The sequence below is a fragment of the Stegastes partitus genome, unplaced genomic scaffold, assembly GCF_000690725.1.
Source record: "Stegastes partitus isolate 25-593 unplaced genomic scaffold, Stegastes_partitus-1.0.2 Scaffold669, whole genome shotgun sequence".
Taxonomy (NCBI): Eukaryota; Metazoa; Chordata; class Actinopteri; family Pomacentridae; genus Stegastes; species Stegastes partitus.
Genome location: NW_007578400.1, coordinates 380,647 through 397,944, shown reverse-complemented (window position 1 = coordinate 397,944; position 17,298 = coordinate 380,647). Strand labels below are relative to the sequence as shown.

General features: G+C 45.1%; 2 protein-coding genes across 2 annotated transcripts in view; both read right to left on the bottom strand.

Annotated features, from left to right (window-relative positions):
* Positions 1–816: 816 nt before the first annotated feature.
* On the bottom strand, positions 817–4,707 carry hsd3b1 (hydroxy-delta-5-steroid dehydrogenase, 3 beta- and steroid delta-isomerase 1). The gene is made up of 3 exons (XM_008290377.1): positions 4,555–4,707; positions 3,308–3,472; positions 817–1,858 (listed from the first exon to the last, which is right to left on the bottom strand). The coding sequence occupies exons 1-3, from the start codon at positions 4,703–4,705 to the stop codon at positions 1,050–1,052; spliced, it is 1,125 nt and encodes a 374-aa protein (XP_008288599.1). The 5' UTR covers positions 4,706–4,707; the 3' UTR covers positions 817–1,049.
* A 1,597-nt stretch (positions 4,708–6,304) lies between these two features.
* Positions 6,305–17,298, bottom strand: part of LOC103363564 (kelch-like protein 9) — a gene marked incomplete at its 5' end in the record, with an annotated part of 16,081 nt that continues 5,087 nt past the window's right edge. The window contains 8 exons of the mRNA XM_008290382.1: positions 6,305–7,386; positions 11,917–12,030; positions 12,189–12,368; positions 13,215–13,772; positions 14,386–14,461; positions 15,134–15,330; positions 16,414–16,546; positions 16,917–17,092. Of these exons, the coding sequence (XP_008288604.1) occupies positions 6,890–7,386; positions 11,917–12,030; positions 12,189–12,368; positions 13,215–13,772; positions 14,386–14,461; positions 15,134–15,330; positions 16,414–16,546; positions 16,917–17,092 (1,931 nt within the window). The remainder of the gene's footprint in view (positions 7,387–11,916; positions 12,031–12,188; positions 12,369–13,214; positions 13,773–14,385; positions 14,462–15,133; positions 15,331–16,413; positions 16,547–16,916; positions 17,093–17,298) is intronic.

Genomic DNA, 17,298 nt, shown 5'->3' with positions numbered 1-17,298 from the left:
CACAAACAAGCAGGAACCAAACATGTTGTACAGTTTGATATTTCTTCATTTAAAATCCTTTATTATCGGTTTGATGGACGATTTGGCCTCGATTCAGCGAATGCTCCACGTCTGAGCATCTTCAGTTTGACAGATGTTTACTCAGAGTGATGAACACTGATGATGGTGTGTAACATCTGGTTTCATTGGTAACGTTGGTTCAGTTAAAAATTCGTTAAAAATTATGAATTTTTGCATCATTTTCTTCGTTTCTGGAGAAATAATGCAGCTGGAGTCCTGAAACGCTGCATCGGTATGATCTTCAATGGTTCAACGCTGCTTTAATAGAACAACACAAACCAGGTACATGATGGTGCTACTCCGATGTTCCACCAACCATAAAACCTGTATTTTCCACCCTCGGGGGCAGATCTTTTCCCCTGTGATTGGCACCAACAGGAGCTTTACAGTATGGAGCCAGTCAGATGCTACTTTATGGGAAAGAAGTTCCAGTAATCTTTACATTTATGGCCAACGTTTGAGCGTCCATTGAGCAGGTATGATGGTGAAACTGCTCCCAAAGTGAGTTTTATAATATTGTTGCTGGGCTATAGGGAAAGTCCTGCTTTTAGAACCCATAGCGGTTCCAATAACGTGTACATACCAAGAAGCCTGCAGCACTTCAGGACTCCAGCTCCATCATCTCCTCAGTTATGGCTCTTCGAGCATTGATCCAGAGATTGGAGCGAAAAAAACGATGCAAAAATCAAAATGATCCTCCATCTTTAGGAGTTTTTAACTTCTAAAACTTTTAATAACATGCAAATCTGACAAATATTTCAATCCAACTCCATTTTATTTGTATAGCACAGATTACAACATATGTCACCACAACACTTAACATCGTCAGGTACAGAGCTGATGGATCTAACCAGAGAACCCAGCAATCCAGAGCTGCCTTTGGACTTCCTCTCAGCAAGCAGTTGGCTGGACTTGCTTGAGTTCCTTGAGGACGTTTCATTCCAGTTGTTACGATTAATCTACGAGAAGGCCCTTGTTGTGACTCTGACTTATTCAGACGCTACTCGCTCCCTCGCGGCCGGCAGCTCCGACGCGAGCCACTTGATGGTGGACCTTCTGGCCTCGTCCCAGCTGTACCTCGGCTCGTAGCCCAGGTCCCTCTTGGCCTTCTGGTAGGAGAAGCTGAACGACGTGTTCAACATGGTGAGCAGCTGCCGGTTCAGCGGCAGGACGATGCGAACGAAAGGCCGGAGCATCGCGCACAGGGTCTCCATGAAGAAACAGAGAATGTAGAAGAGACGCAGCGGAACCATGAGGCTCTTCTGGATGCTGAAGCCCAGAGGAGCCATGACGACGTGGTTGAAGTCCGAGTAGCTCACGTGTGGCGTGTCGTCAGAGAGGAAGTAGAACTTTCCACCAACGACGTGTCTTTTTTGCGGGTCTTTGAGGCTGCGGGCGGCTTGGAGGTGACCGACGGCGACGTTCCCCACGTAGACGGGGTTCACCAGGGCCTCCGGCAGAGACATGCGATACAGAACGTCCTTGTTTCGGATCCCGTCGCTCATGTGGCCCAGCAGGAAGCGGCAGCCTTCCCCATAGATGTACATCGGCCGCAGGGCGCAGGTCGCCAGCCGGCCTCCGTTCTGCAGAGGTTCTCCGTGGGCCTGCAGGGTTCTGTCCTCGGCCTCCTTCTTGGTCTTGCTGTACTCGAACTTCAGGATGCTTTTGTAGACGACGTCCTCGTCCCCGTTGACTATCGGTTCTCCTCTGGGGTTCGGTCCCATGACCTCGATGGAGCTGGTGTAGATAAAAGACGTCACGTTCTCCCGGATACACGCCTCCAGGAGCAGCTGCGTTCCTGCAAAGCAAAGACGTTCCACAGTTCATATGAGCCAACAATGAGCGAGTTTACCTCAGAGAACCAGAACCCGGCTAGAACTTCCTTTGTACTGAAAACGCTCTAAGAAAGTTCTAGTGATGTTTTCAGCAGGAAGGTTTCTTTTAGTTCCCAGAAAGTTCTCTGAAGACGCTCTAAACATGTTCTTAAACCATTTTGAGAACGTCCTTCCTTCGTTATCATGTAACATTGTGGGAACTCTTTACAGAAGAACGTTCTCAGAATATTGCTGAAATGTTCCACCTTTGTTAAGATGTCACATTACAGTTCTACTGATGTTTTCATATAGTTCCCAGAATGTTCTTCTTAAAGGCAGGATAGCTAAAGATGTTCTTTAAACGTTTGGCGGTAACATTGTTAAATGAAAACGTCGCACTGAGAACGTTCTTCCTTTGTTATCATGTAACTTAGGAACACTGTGGGAACATTTATTATATTATACAGTGTGTTCCCTCAACAACATCCCCAAAACGTCCTCAGAACGTTAGAATGTTGGATGTCAGTTTGAGAACGTTCCTTCTTTGTTGTCATGTAATGTTGTGAAAATGTTTAATAGAAGAACATTCTTTAATGTGTTCCTTCACAACATCCCCAGAACGTTGCAGCCAGAACATTTCACCGATGTTAGTGTATCAGATCACAGGAACGTTTTATAAATATCATCTGAGGCCTTGAGAACATCTGAACAACAACATACCTAAAACATCCTCAGAACGTTGCACCTTTGTTCTTATGTCACATTACGTGGAACATTTTGTCTGCATTCTGAGGCCTCGACAACGTCTTGAAAACGTTTTTTGAATGTTGGTTCTGCTTTTGTTGTCGTGGAACATAATCTGCCAACGTCCTCCAAACATCCTCTGAATCTTAAAATGTTTCTTAGTTAACTGTTAACCACACAGGAACATTATTTGAAATGAGTGAAATTTATCTGAGGATGAGGATGAGAACATTCATCCGTAGAACGTTCCCAAGGTTTTCAATGCAACATTCAGAAAACATTTTTGAGAACGTTTTCAGAGTGTCTTCCGAGAACTTTATCTTGCTTTTAAGGGCAATATTCTAAAACTGCAGTTCCTTGAACGTCCACTAGAGGCTGCATCAGGCTCCACAGAGCTCCATGTTAAAAGCTCGACTTTAGAGCAGAAATAAACACGTAAACATGTCAAGTAAACAAACAGCTCTGGCTTCTGTAGCTCAATGTCTTCTGTATGATAACTGTGCAGCGGGTGGATGTTACGATGAGTCGCCTGTTTGAATTTTATTACGGCTTAAAGTCGATAATTTACACTTAAACTGCTGCTAAAATGCCGTCTGCTCTATAAAACATGTCCCTGAATGCATCATTTTTTCATGTTCAGGCCCAGAAATGAGGATAATTCATGAGGCATTGTGGGATCTGTTTCTAACCTTTGACGTTGACGGCGTACAGCTCGCTGGGCTCCACCGAGCCGTCCACGCAGATGGCCGAGGCGGTGTGGAAGACCACCGACGCTCCCCGACAGGCTCTTCTCACGAAGTCGGCGTCTCTGATGTCGCCTTCAAAGACCGTCAGCTTGGTGTCGCGTCTGCAGTCTGACGCACAAGAAAACAGCCACAAGTTTCACTGAAGCTGCTGGTCGACGAACAAAACGGCGCGATTCCTTGATGTGTAGATTTTTGTGTTTTAATGCACAACGAGGCAAAAAATGAGGCTTTAATTCTGGAGACACGACGTTTTTAAAGCTCTGTGTTTACTGTTGGACGTATTTCGAAGTGTTTCTGTTGTTTTCAGACATTTTTTGACATTTTACTAGAAAACACAATAAAAAATCCCCAAATGCATTCTGCAGATTAAACCACCAAACGATGCATTTGGTTGTTAAACTGACACCATTTTAACGTCCTAAAAACATTTTGCTGGTAAAACTTTTATACTTTTAATATTTGAATGCATATTTTATATATAAAACTGTTTTTTTTCACCGTGTGGTTCTTTATGTTCCTGATGCAACGTCATAAACGATAAAATGGAAACAATGACTGCTCTTTGTTCTGTATTTTGTCTCTCGCTGCAGTTTTATTTCCATTTTAGCACATCACAGATATAAATAGTCCCTCTGCAGACCTTCACTAAGACATGATGCATTTTGTGTGTATTTGCTGTTAAATCGCCGTCGTCTTGCTCTGTTGTTGATGTTTTAACCTTTCTTCCTGATTTTCACTTTTTTGTGGTGTATTTTGGAATAAAGATGCTCCTATTCCTCACTCTTCATGTGCTTTCTATCATCTCAGATCATCTTACGTCAGATAAAAGATGCATAATGAGTCAGAACAAACAGATTTTTACCCTCCAGACTGTAAAACCTGCAGCTTGTCTGAACACACTGCATTCGTCGATTCAACCATTAAAATTGTCACCATCTCGGGCTGTTCTTGAACTTTTAAAAACATTTTTCTGCTCAGACTTTTTGATCTTTGAATGCATGACTGATTTGTGATGTTTTTTTAGTCTTGTTGTTTGGCCCGTTGCCTCTGATTTGGACTTTCACGTCCTCTGAGGTGTATTTTGGAGTAAAGATGTTCCTATTCCTCACTCTTCATGTGCTTTCTATTATTTCAGACCCTCTTACGTCAGATAAAAGATGCATAATGAGTCAGAACAAACAGATTTTTACCCTCCAGACTCTGTAGGACCTGCAGCTGTACGTGTCGGTCCAGCAGCCGGATCTCGGCGGCGTCCTCGTCCTCCAGCAGCAGCCTCAGCAGCCTCCGTCCCAGGAAGCCACAGGCTCCCGTCACCACGCAGACGTCTCCGCTCAGAGACATGGCAGCTTCAAACCAGGAGCTGGACTGTTGTCTGGGAGGACGTGTGCACCGTCTGCCTCGCCACTTCTACGTTTTGTAAGCACAGAAAAGCTTCTAAAAAAAAGAAAAGAAAAGAAAAGCAGCAGCTTTTCATTGCTGAGGTGGGGGCGGCTCTGCTGCTCCAGGCTGGAATGTGTCTGACAGACGTGATGCTGGAGACCAAGGACACCGACGTCACGGCTCAGCCAGACCAGCAGGATGAAGGTCAGGTTTCACACAAACAGACACTTTTTCCTCTTTTTTTACATTAACATTAATGATTCATTAGTGCTCTTCTTGATTATTTCTTCTTTTATTCACTTTGCAAACAGAAAACTAAACAAAAAAGAAGCATTTTGTCGATTAAACCGTTAAAAAAACGTTTATTTGGTGTTAAATTGGCTCCATTTGGACTTTTTTAACTTTTAAAATCATTTTGCTGCTAAAACTTTTCTACTTTTAGTATTTAAACGCATAACTTTGATTCGTTTTGAACTCAAGGTGTTTCTCGTTCCTTTCTTTGTTGTTGGACTTTTGATCAGGAGAGTTTTCCAGAAGAACCAAAGTGCTGATTTATTGGTCGGCTTCTCTGCGTTCCTGCACTTCTAACGCGTCAGAAAACAGTTTTATAATATTCAGATGAACACGTTTTGCCTCCAGACTCTGAGGCCGTTTCTGTGTTTCAGCAGTTTTCAGGCCCCGAAAATGCTTAAAAAATCTGGATTCAAGCTCTAAAAAATCATTTTTATAATCGACAGAACATCCTGCAGCAGGACAGAAGAGGAGAAACCTGCTGTGAGGACCTTTGTTTAAAGTCCTGCAGAGATCCTTGAAGAAGGACGACGAGCAAATCGCTCACACGCTTCAGTAAAACACTTCAGCTCGTTCCGCTCGAGGCTGCGTCGGCGTTTCAAGGTGACGTTTATCTGACTGGTTTTCTAAAAGCAGCAGATTTGTGCAGAAGGATTTTGGAAATAAGTAGAAGTTGTAAAGAAAGAGTTTAACTGAAGGTTTTTCTACTTGATCTGCATCCAAACGAACAAAATGACACAGCTTTCACTCGCCGAACGTCGACGCTTCCATCAGAAAACAAACTGCTTTTATACTGAAAGGTAAACTTAAAGGAGGAAGTTCAGGAACCAGAAAGCACACTGAAGAGCTACCAGACTGTAAAGAAGAAAACGAGCAGTTCACTGTTTGTTTCTGTCATTTTGTTCTGTGTGTAAATGTTTCATAGTTTCGTTTATTAGGACTAAACGAGTCTCAGCGCTGAGTTTATACTGCAGCACATAATTTGCTCTATTTGAACCAAATGTGCAAAACGCTCGGTTCATCTTGTTCTGTGGAGAAAACGCCTTTTAAAGGAACGTCATGCGTCTCTAGCTGGTGTTCTGCGAGTATCCGAGTCTTCTCTCAACACTCGCGGCTGTTTTCTGCACAGAACCAGAGCGAGCTTCTCCTGAACGAAGCCTCGGCTGATATCTGGAGGTGAAGGACGAGTTTCTGTCATCACTCACTTTGTGTTTTTGTTCCCGCAGCTGAAGAACAACTTTCTCAGACGGTAAATAATCCACCAGAGAAGAGCAGAATAAAGGATTTATTTAATGTCAAAGCAGCGCGACTGTACAGCAGAAAACACATCAGACATTCATCCAGACTCGTGTTCAGGAACATCGTCGAGCTTCTTTGGTTAAACTCAGCAGTAGCTCATCAGAAGTGGATCATCGGGTCTGTAGACCTTCTTGGTTTCACGCTTAATTAAGACAAGCAGTAATAAATTTATGTTTTCATCCCAAAACCTCCCGACTAGAAGCTCAGAGGCTCTTTGATCAGGTGGTCCGTTCAGGTGAACGCCGGCTTTAATCGGTGTCGACTCGTTTGCCTGGTTGAGCTTTTAGCTGACGACGGGCGGCCGGTTTGCAGAGTTCTGATGTTTTTGTGAAACTTGAGGCGTCTGGAATGCGTCAAACGAGTCGAGCAGCAGCAGGACGGACGTGAAACGAAGCGCTGGGTAGAGAAGTGTGACTGCAGGATGCTAATGCTAGCTAGCTGCCTCCCCACACATGAAGCTGGTGTTTGCAGCCCACACAGCTTCCTGTTTGCCTTCTGTTCTGCACAGTTCTGGTCTGGAAACCCCCCGCCGCCGCCACCGCCGCCTCGCTGCTCTCAGCTCTTGGTGGTGGGTAAGGGACACTCCTGGATCTGAGCTTCGTCCACCGAACCCTCCGGCAGGTGGACCGTCATGGTGCAGGCCCGGATCCCCCCCAGCGGCTCCAGGACGTTGAAGACCCGGTCCCAGACGTCGCGCTCGGGGTCGTAGCGCTGCACGATGTCCACCATGCAGCGGCTGTTCCAGGAGTAGCCGCCCACCACGTACACCTGGCCGTCGAACACCGTGACGCCGACGTCGCTCTGCCCCCGGGGCATCGGCGCCACCGCCGTCCACTGGTCGGCGTCGGGGCTGTAGAACTCGCAGCCGAGCACGTCGTCGTAGTCGCTGCTGCCCCTGAAGTGGTTCCCTCCCATCACGTAGAGCCGCTCGCCCACCGTGCACATGCAATGGAGGCCGCGCAGCTCCATCATGTCGGCGCGCCGCGTCCACGTGTCCGAGGACGGGTCGTAGCACCACAGCTCCTTCTGGAAGGTGTCCCGAGTGATGCCGCCTGGAGGAGCAGAGGAAGAAGAACTTTATGGTGGTAATAATATCATATATCGCAGCTCTGAAGTCCTACAATACGAGTAAAAGTCCTGCATCAGGCGACTTTACCGTCTGAACTCATTGCAGGCTCTAATCTTTACCAGCCGCGGTTCTCAGCAAACACAAAGAACGAGAGAGTTTCATCTAACTCGTCTCGTCAAGGTGGAACTTTTAGTAGATAAATCTTCTCTAATTCTACCAAAACAGCCTGAAAAAAACCACTGCAGACAAGTGAAGAGATGAGAGTTAAACTGTTAGCCAGTTAGCTTGTTAGAACTGCTTCTGCTAACTCAAAGTTCTCCTAATTGTTCTGCTATTGGCTGCAAGAGTGAACCAACAGTCTTCATGCACTACCAGCACTCCCGAGGAACTGAACATCCAGTTTTATTTTTGATTGCAACGTCCCCAAAACAACAGGAAAAGCCTTAGTGTGGGACACTGTGCGGCTAACGTGGCTAATGGCGCCATTAGCTTTGATGGTGTGTCCACAGTGAGAGCTCTGTGGACTCCTGCTAGCTTCTCTCCTGCTCTCTGAGCTCGCGTAAGCTGCATTTTAATACAGTCACATTCTCAATAAAGCTGCTCTAACTTACATATTTTTGTGTTTCTGTTGTCTGTTATCTTAAAGTATGAAACAGCGACTGAAACGCTGAACTTCACAGACGTTCACGACCTCGAGCACGTGTTCAGACTAAATGAAGTTTGATCTGATCTGCTGCAGCAGCTCAACCACATTCAGACTCTGAAAGAGACGGTTTAAAGACGAGACTACGAGCAGGAGTTAGACCTGCATCCACAGCCAAACACACGAACCGAGCACTTCACAGCGACGGACACGTTAGAGTCAACAACCCAAAGGAAATAAAAGAAATGAGCAAAAAAAAAAAGGTTCAAAAGAAACAAATAAATAAAATGACCTCTAGTGGTCCTACAAACACCTTTAGCATTCTTAGATATCAGCTGAAAACCTGCCAATAAGCACAAAATGTGGATTTTTTAAATTAATAATAGAACAGAATAGAAAACACTGTATTGATCTCCAGCAAGCAGACGCAGCAAAGTGACCGAATACAGACAAGAAGCAGAAATATCTGGAAAGTTAAGGTTACAAATGAGAAAAATAGACTCAAATACAAAATGTACTGCCAGTAAAAATGTGCTTAAAGTGTCAAATAGTAAAAACATTCACTGAAATGAGGAAATTAAACTGTTCTGTCCACAGCAGGTGGAAGTCATACACAGACAGAGTGTTTTAAACGAGCTCTTTTTAACGAACCCTCTTTATGCATCAGTTTAATGAGGTTTATATGTAACTGGGAACAAACTTCACTCATGAATATTTACAACTAAACTATATTTATGCACATTTAGTCGGTTTGAACAACGACTCCACACAGAAACACGTCCGACCGAGACCCGAACCCACGACCTTGGAGCCGTGAGGCAGCAGCCCAAACCAGTCGTGTCCAAGCGAGCCGTCTTCGTGGTGCTGTTCTGCTGACAGCCGACCCGTTCTCTCTGTGAGGCCGCCGTGAAGGTCAGAGCGCTCATCGCCACACAGCAGCTACTCAGAATTTTCTGGGTGTTTTTTTGAACCCACCTCCACCACAGGTCTCAGAGCTTCCTGGTTCTCAGCCGTCGGTGTGAAACTTCTGCTGTCAACGTGAGAAACTGCCTCTTTCCTGTCCGAGGTTGCCTGGCGACCGGCCGCGAGCGCAGGAAGCGGTTTTCAGACAGGAGAGCTTATCGTCAAGGTGGGACCTTCAGATAGTTCTAGTTTAAATCTACGGAAACCAGCCGGAGACGCTGAAGAACCGCAGACCAACGAGGAGACGATTAAAACACGTTTAATACACGCATGCTGCTCTGTGCTGCTTCATGTCTTCATTTCACTCAATAGTTTTTATTGTATTTGACGCTTTAAAGAACATTTTTCACTTTAGTACTTTTATTTTTTACTTGTATTATAAATTTTACAATTTGTGCTTTAATTTATTTTTAGCTGACATTTACCAGATATTTCTGCATATTTATATGACTATATATTTATTTATATATTAGTTAACTTTATTTGTTGACTTTACTCTCTTTTACCCCCAAACGAATAATAATAACACTACTACTACTACTAATAATAATAGCACATAAATAAAATAAATACATAAATAAGTTAATAAATAAAGGTTAAAAGAGAATAAAATGGACAATAAAATTTTAAAAGTTTTTAAAAAATCTAGTATATAAAAATAGTACAGAAATAAAATAAATACGTAAATAAGTAAATAAACAGTAAAAGAAAAATAAAATGGACAATAAAATAAATCGTTTTAAAAAATCAATTATATTAATAATAATAATAATGATAATAGACAACATCATGCAGAAGTAAGTCTAGAAAAATTGGTTTTTAAGAAGTGATTTTAACAGCAACGAGTGTTTTTGTTGTAAATGAAGCTGATAAAGTTCGATGCTGACAAACACTGAACTTGTCAGGAAAGCGTTTTTACTTTTGAAAGGATCCAACAAAGGATCTTGTTGTTTTGCATATTTCTGCCTTTTCCCAGCGACCTGATAACAACGAGATGATCTGCTGAAAGCCTCCAGTGAACTCAGACTTTCTCTGTGTGAGTAACGCTCAGCAGAAAAAGGCAGAAGTTCTGTCAGGTTGTTCAACAGCTGTAAAAAAAAAAGAAAGCCTTGTGAGGAAGTGCGGTTAGATGTTTGCTGTCAGCTGTGAGTCAAAGCTGCAGCTCGTCGCCTGAGACCACTGCCGGTTTCTGAAACTCCACCGTGAGAAGTAGCTCGTCGCCAGCTTACAGAGCTCTGCTGAGTCGACCCACAGAGACGGCAGGTCAGGAGACGTGGACGTGAATCCCTTTAAAACCAGGACGCTGACAGACCAGGACTTCAACCCTCATCAAGAACGTTTCACTCTTTGAAATCTGCCAACTATTAAACATTTTACTCAGTTTGGTGACGTGTGAACATGACTTCTTGGTAGTTTTTGGTTGAACCAACGTTTACCTGTGAAGACCACGTCTACCTGTGAAGACCACGTCTACCTGTGAAGACCACGTCTACCTCAGCAGTCTGAGGTTCTAGTGACTCGTTGAACTCTTAGTTCTATGATGGAATCACTGAAACGCATGAATGTTTGTCACAAAACACAAGGTCCTCTGGAAACATGACAGAATCTGTTGGGTCATAAATCTACATACAGAAATGTTCTCCTCAGTCGGGTTCTTCTGGTTCCGTCCACCAGCTTCTGGTCCATCTCTGACTCCTCTGGACAGAACCGCTGCAGTTCAACTAAACTCGTCGTCTTTCTGACTCAGACTTGTTCCTTCATCAGTCCACAGGTTCTGGATGGTTCCAGTCAGGACTTTGGGGAGACCAGTCTAGAACCTTCATTCCAGCCTGATGGAACCATTTCTTCACCACTTTGATGTGTGTTTGGGCTCATTGTCTGGTTGGAACATCCAACTGTGTCCAAGATCAACCTTCTGCTGATGGTTTCAGGTTCTCCTGAACAACGTGGAGGTGATCCTCCTTCTTCATTGGTCCACTGACTTTGTGTAAAGCTCCAGGTCCACTGGCAGCAGAACAGAACCAGAGCATGATGCTGCCACCTCCATGCTTGATGGTAGGTTTGGTGTTCTTGGGGTTAAAGGCCTCACCTTCTCTCCTCCAGACATGGTTCTGCTCAGTGTTGGTTCCATCTGACCAGAACTTTCCTCCAGAAGGCCTTTTCTTTGTCCATGTGACCAGCAGCAGACTTCAGTGGAGCTTTAAGGTTCTGCTTCTAGAGGAAGAACTTCCTTCTCCATCAGCCTCTCAGCTCATGTTGATGTCAGACCCTGTGGACACTGACAGCTGTGTTCCAGCAGCTTCTGGTCCATCCAGAGCTGCTTCCTGCTGGTTCCTGGTTGACTCTTGACCATCCTGACCAGCTGCTGGTAGTTGGTGTTCTTCCAGATCTTTGCTGAGCTCCTCAGACTTCCCCGCTGTAGTGTTTGTGACCAAGTCCAATGAGTGGATCAAATGAGGCCTAATTATAATAATAATTCAGCTCAGAGGAGCCACCAGCCAATAATCATGCAGAGCTAAGGGGCCATGAAACTGAGAACATTTGGTTAAAGCAGCTTCCTACATCACCAACACCAGAAACCCAACTGGTCTGTATGATTTGGATTCACTGGATTTTGTCATACTTCCAGAAGACCTTTAATAAATCTGTGAAGGAGCCAAAATGCACGACTGTTTGTTGTGACAAACATTCCTGTGCTTCAGTGATTCCTTTGTGAATATTAAAAGTTAAAGGAGTCATTAGGAACTCAGCTTTAGTCGAACAGTCAATGGAAAGTCCCCAGAGGCGTCTACATGCTGCAAAATGAGGCAGTGATGCATTTGCACAAGATGAAACGGTGAAAGACTTAAGCAAAGGTTTCGTACACTGATGAAAGAGTCCAGCAGTCAGATTGGTTCAGAAAGTTACCTGAGATGTACATGAGGTCCCCGTGAACCGTCCCGGCGTGTCCGTAGTGAGGCTCCACCATGCTGGTCACAAACGTCCACTCGTTTTTCTTCAGGTTGTAGCACTCCACTGTGTCTGTTTAAAATCATACGCAGGTGTTTGGACATTTTATTTAGGGCAAGAAAAGAATCCAACAAGAGGAGCAGAAGTGCGACACGTTCTACTGGGACCGTTGTCATTCTAGTGTCAGCAGTGATTCAGTTCTTTGACTGAACCGGTGTGCAGCAGCTTACTGATCTCTCCCGATGCGTTCCTTCCTCCCACCGCCAGCAGCTTCCCCTTCAGAGCGCTGAGGTGGAAAAAGGTTCTCTTCTCGTTGAGCGACGCAATCTGAAGCCACCTGTCGAATCGCGGGTCGTAGCGGTAGGCGCTGTCGATGGCCGTCTTACCCTTTGTGTCGTAGGTGATCTGACCTGAGAGGAATTACAACAAGAACTACCGTCACAGTCGAAACAAAAAAACAGCAACTACGCTCAAAGTTCCTAAAATGTGCACCATCCCAGAGCTAATCTATGTTACTACATTTACTTTGTTTAAAAGGTTAAACTTTTCAGCCACAAGCAAAGCTCAACCACTGATCTACTGCTGGAGTGAACACGAGAGTCTTTATGCACTCCCAACATCTGGCGAACTGAAGATCCAGTTTCCGTTTTAATTGTCACGTCCCCAAAACAACAGGAACCCCTGAGTGTTGAAACATCGTAAACAGTCCACACTTCTATGACACCTCAACGTGCTTCACTTGAACCACCAACATTAGTGGACTTCCTGGTCTACCACCTGACACGTGGCTTCGCCCTGACATACTGTTCATATTTTATGCCTTCACAGCATGTTTGACTCCGACCAGACTGTGAAGAATTCCTGTCAAAGAATTCCTTCATACTAAGTGTCTACACCAGACTTTAAACTACACATTTATTTAGAAAGTCTAAGTACTTATGTCACATTAATAAATGTAAAAAAACACTCATAAGACATGGCCTATACAGTCTAACAGTTTGAAGAGTCCCTAAAACCACCACGTTCCTTGATTTGACCCACACTGGTGGATCTAGACTCCATCTCAGTGGATCCATGGGTCACGTTTGACTCCAAACAGCCTCAGTGGACTAAACTTTATAGAACCTGTACCAAAGCACAACAATTTAAAATATTTTCATTTCTGTGTTTTTTTGGGTCACTTCAGGAAAAGTCAGAAAATTTCAGGTTAAAAGACGTTTAGGGTGTTTTTACTGCTGTCAAAGGGTTAAACTGACCTCCGACGATGAAGAGGAAGCCGCCCAGCAGAGCCACTCCATGCTGGTAGCGAGGTGCCTCCATGGGTTTCAGGGCCCTCCAGTGGCCGGTCTTCTCATCGTACAGCCTCAGCTCTCGGCTCACCACCAGCTGCTGCCGCATCACGCCGCCCAGCGCCAGGATATGCGTGGCGTCCGACCGGATCTGCGTCCTCTCGGTCTGCAGCGCCGGCTGCATGAACGGCATCATCTGGTAGTTGCTGGCCTCCAGCAGCAGGTTCACGCAGGCCGTGTCCGAGCGCATCATGGAGTCGCCTCCTTCCTCGTCGTCCTGGGAGATCTGGATCAGCTCGCTGGGGCTCATCAGAGGGAAGCGAATGTGGCGCATCAAGGCGTAGACGGAGGGGCGGCGGTTGGGAGGGTCGTGGTCCAGCCATCCCCTGGCGATGTGGTAGAGCTCCAGCTCAGAGAAACCCTTCAGAGAGTTGCTGGCCAGAGCGTTGGCCATGGTGGTCTCAGAGAGCTGCAGGTAGCGACCACACTCCACCAGCTCAGACAGGTTCTGGCTCACAAACTCACCTAGAGCAAGGACAACCAACAACAGCTGACATGACCCAGCGGACTATAGGTCTGATAGCAAAGCAATGCACGGTGCACTACATCTAGGTGCTTTATTTGTAATGATGACTCAGTTGTTGTCTGGCTTTAGGGATTGTTGAGGAGCAGAAGGTTTAACACAGCTGATCCCATCTAGGAATCACTGTACAGTGAACTATGTAGGCAAAGCTAACACTTTCCGTCTCTGCCCTAGCCTCAGCGCTAGCAGCAGTAGTGAGCTGATTGCATTTTTGTGATGAATTCATATTATAGTGAGCGTACTTTCCAATTTTAACCAATTAAAATGACTTCATTCTGTAGAAAATATGGATTAAAACTACAAAATACATGTTAGCACGATACAATAACGTTCAGAAATCTGTAAAAATGCTGCTAATCCTTCACTAACATTGCACTGATGGTCCATATTGCTGGTTAGGGTTCATCAGCTGTACTCAGGTGCACTGTGGGATACTCTGAGTGACTGTACAGGCTGTAACAACCAAGACTTAACATTCAAACAGAACAGCTACAAAATGACGAACACACTATCCAGTAAATCAGTAAAGTTTGTGCTGTTGACTTTCTCACTCACCGATATTGAGCTGAACGTCGCCCAGCGGCAGGTCGGTGGCGATGCGCTCCACCTCCACACAGTTGTCGATCGTGATCTGCATCCAAGAGCAACACAGGAGAGAGATCCATCACACACATGGTTCATACTGCAGGTTTGTCTTTCTCCTTTTTATTTTAGGGTCGTGGTTGGTAATCAAGAAGAACCGATATCTGGACTAACTGTGATGTTTTAACAGCATGTGACAGCAGCCATTCAGAACTACATCAATAAAGGTAACTATAGCTGAATATGTAGACTAGAGACAGGAGTGATTAAATCAGGACGCTGTCCTCTGTTTGTGTCGACTGAGATTCATCAGTTTGTCTCCTGCACTTCTCTATTTTCTTAATCTTTCACTGTTCTGTCACTTTCAGAACTCTGTCTGTACTCTTCTACACTTGTCTCATACTACAGTATTATACTTTAACAGAAGCACACTGGTCAGGACTTCAATCCATTTATTTTAGTTTATTAATACCAAAACACAGGCCTAGCTGTAAACCTCAAGAAGAACTACATATTTCATGGCGTGTCCAATCACCATGTGCTGTAGCAGAAGGTGATCCTCGTCTGTTCTGCTCTACGCTGTAACTGACACCAGCACTGAAGGGACAGAAAGTACTCAGAGGGATTTGACAGTAAGACAAAACCTGCCTGAAAAGACTTTGTGAATTGATGCGACTTTGAGAAAAAGAGTGCAACGTCAGGCCGAAACCAACCCTCTCACCTCACTGCTCAGCAGCTGGTTGCAGAAGCTCAGGACGGGCATGACCTGCAGGAAGTTTGCAGCCTCCAGGGTGTCCTGCAGGTTCCCCATGTCCAGGCTGACTTTGGATGTGTAAATGAAGTCTATGATGTTCTTCAGGCCCGTCTTAGTCACCCCATGCAGCTTGATCTCCCTCATCTCCTGCTCCCTCATGCCTCCTGCACGAGACACATCAAGCGCAGAGAGACAAAGACGAGGCGAAGGCATGAATATACATCGTTTGGGGAGATTTGCCTCGTGCACCGTCATCGAGATGCTCGAAGCTCGAACAAGGTGAGGACTGTTTAAAAGTCAAAACGTGGTCAAATGCAAATACCTCCTGTGAGGCTGCGAATGAAAGGAAGTTCAACACAGAGGTGAGCGAGAACACAAACACATCCAGAACAATAGACGTTGGTGTGTTTGTGTCCCACAGCGAAGCAGCCACACGGTTAAATGTCTATTTTTGAAGAGCTGCTGAGGGGAACAGCGTCACCAAGCAAAGACAAACCGCTGTTTATTTATACACTCAATAAAAAACGTCTTCTAGCGGTAAGGCTGCTCTTAGCTTAGCTCGCGTGATAAAATTAGCATGTGAGTAGGCAGGTTTCAAATGACCTGTTTTCATTTAAAAAACAAGACTTGTAATATATTATAGTTATTATTTATTCTGCAGCCTCACAGGAGCACCGGCAAAAAGGCAACATCTGGGGACGAAAAAACAGAAACAGCAGTTCCTCAAACGTCCACTTGAGGCAGCAAAAAGCAGTCGATCCCCATAAACCTTGGTGTTAAAATGCCAAACTTTACAGCGAGATTAACGATGTTTGCTGAGCTCCTCACACTTTCCCGCTGTAGCCTTTGAGTCTAATGAACGGAGGAGGAGTTCCAGGTACTGATATCCTGAAGGAGCCGGTAACACCTGTGAATCCACATCTAGCCACAGAGACCCTAACGAACCCCATTGTGTCAGGGGGAGCACTAACGACTCACATAACGAGGGGGAGGAGCAACAAACCCCCAATTGAAACCCAAACTCAGGTGTTAATGTCTCCTTCAGGATATCAGGATGTGGAACTCCCAGCTAGTCAGTCAGAGCTGATGAAGCCTCTTGGATGAAGGTGGAACGTCTTCAAGCAGGTCCAGCTGCTACCATTAATCTACCAGAAGAACTGTTCATGTCCATACGCTGGCTCCAGTTTTCTGTGTTTGGACTACATTGGTGCACGTATTACTTCAGCATGTGCGACAGAACAGCCCACCTGTGAACATGGCCTTGAAGTAGTCGCTGGATGAAGCCATGATGACTCTGTGGACGGGGAACGTGTCCTTACTGTCTCCAGGAACCAAGACCACATCACAGAGAGTCTCATCTCCCCGGAAACTATCAAATCCCTTTGGGGGAAAAAACAAAAGGTACAGATTAATAAATCCCATTAATAATAATGTGTAGGGGATGGGTGTCTTCTTTGAGCTGTCTCTCTGCCTCTTTATTCTGTAGTTATGTTGGTTTTTACAGGTTAACATGCTAATTGCACTAACGGGGTGACAACTCAGTGAGATAAGACACCCTTCAGCACGTATACAACCAGTTTTAAAAGCAGGAAGTAAAATCCGGCTTCTGGCTGAGACATGGATCCACTGATGAGTAAAGTGTGAGCATGAGGTCAAGCTTATGGCTGAACTTTAACTCTAAACTAAAAAATGTTGGTTTATTTGCATGTTTGTGGCTGAAAGAAAAAAAAAATCAAACTTGAGTGTCCACCTGCAGCACAGCCGCTCCGTGTTCAGTGCTGCTGAACACTTTGGACAGCGGCCGAGGAGGAAGCTTCGGCTTCGTCGCTTTGTCGGGACGTCTGGGTTTCATCTCCATCGGTGGAGGAAGAGGAGCTGGAGCTGGAGCTGGAGGCAGAGCCGGGCCTGGTGGAGGAGGCCTTTCATCTGTAGGACCAAACAGTCACCACACTGACGTTAAAGTAAGCAAGTGGAGCTGAAAGCCTACTTCTACATGACCGAAGCCTGCGCAAGTCTATTTCTGGCACAGCAAGCACAAAAGAAACTGAAATAGAAAAGTAGAAAAGCAACAAGACACGAGAAATAAAGTGAGACTAGAACAGAAGAGTAGAGCTGCTAATAAGTAAGATCAC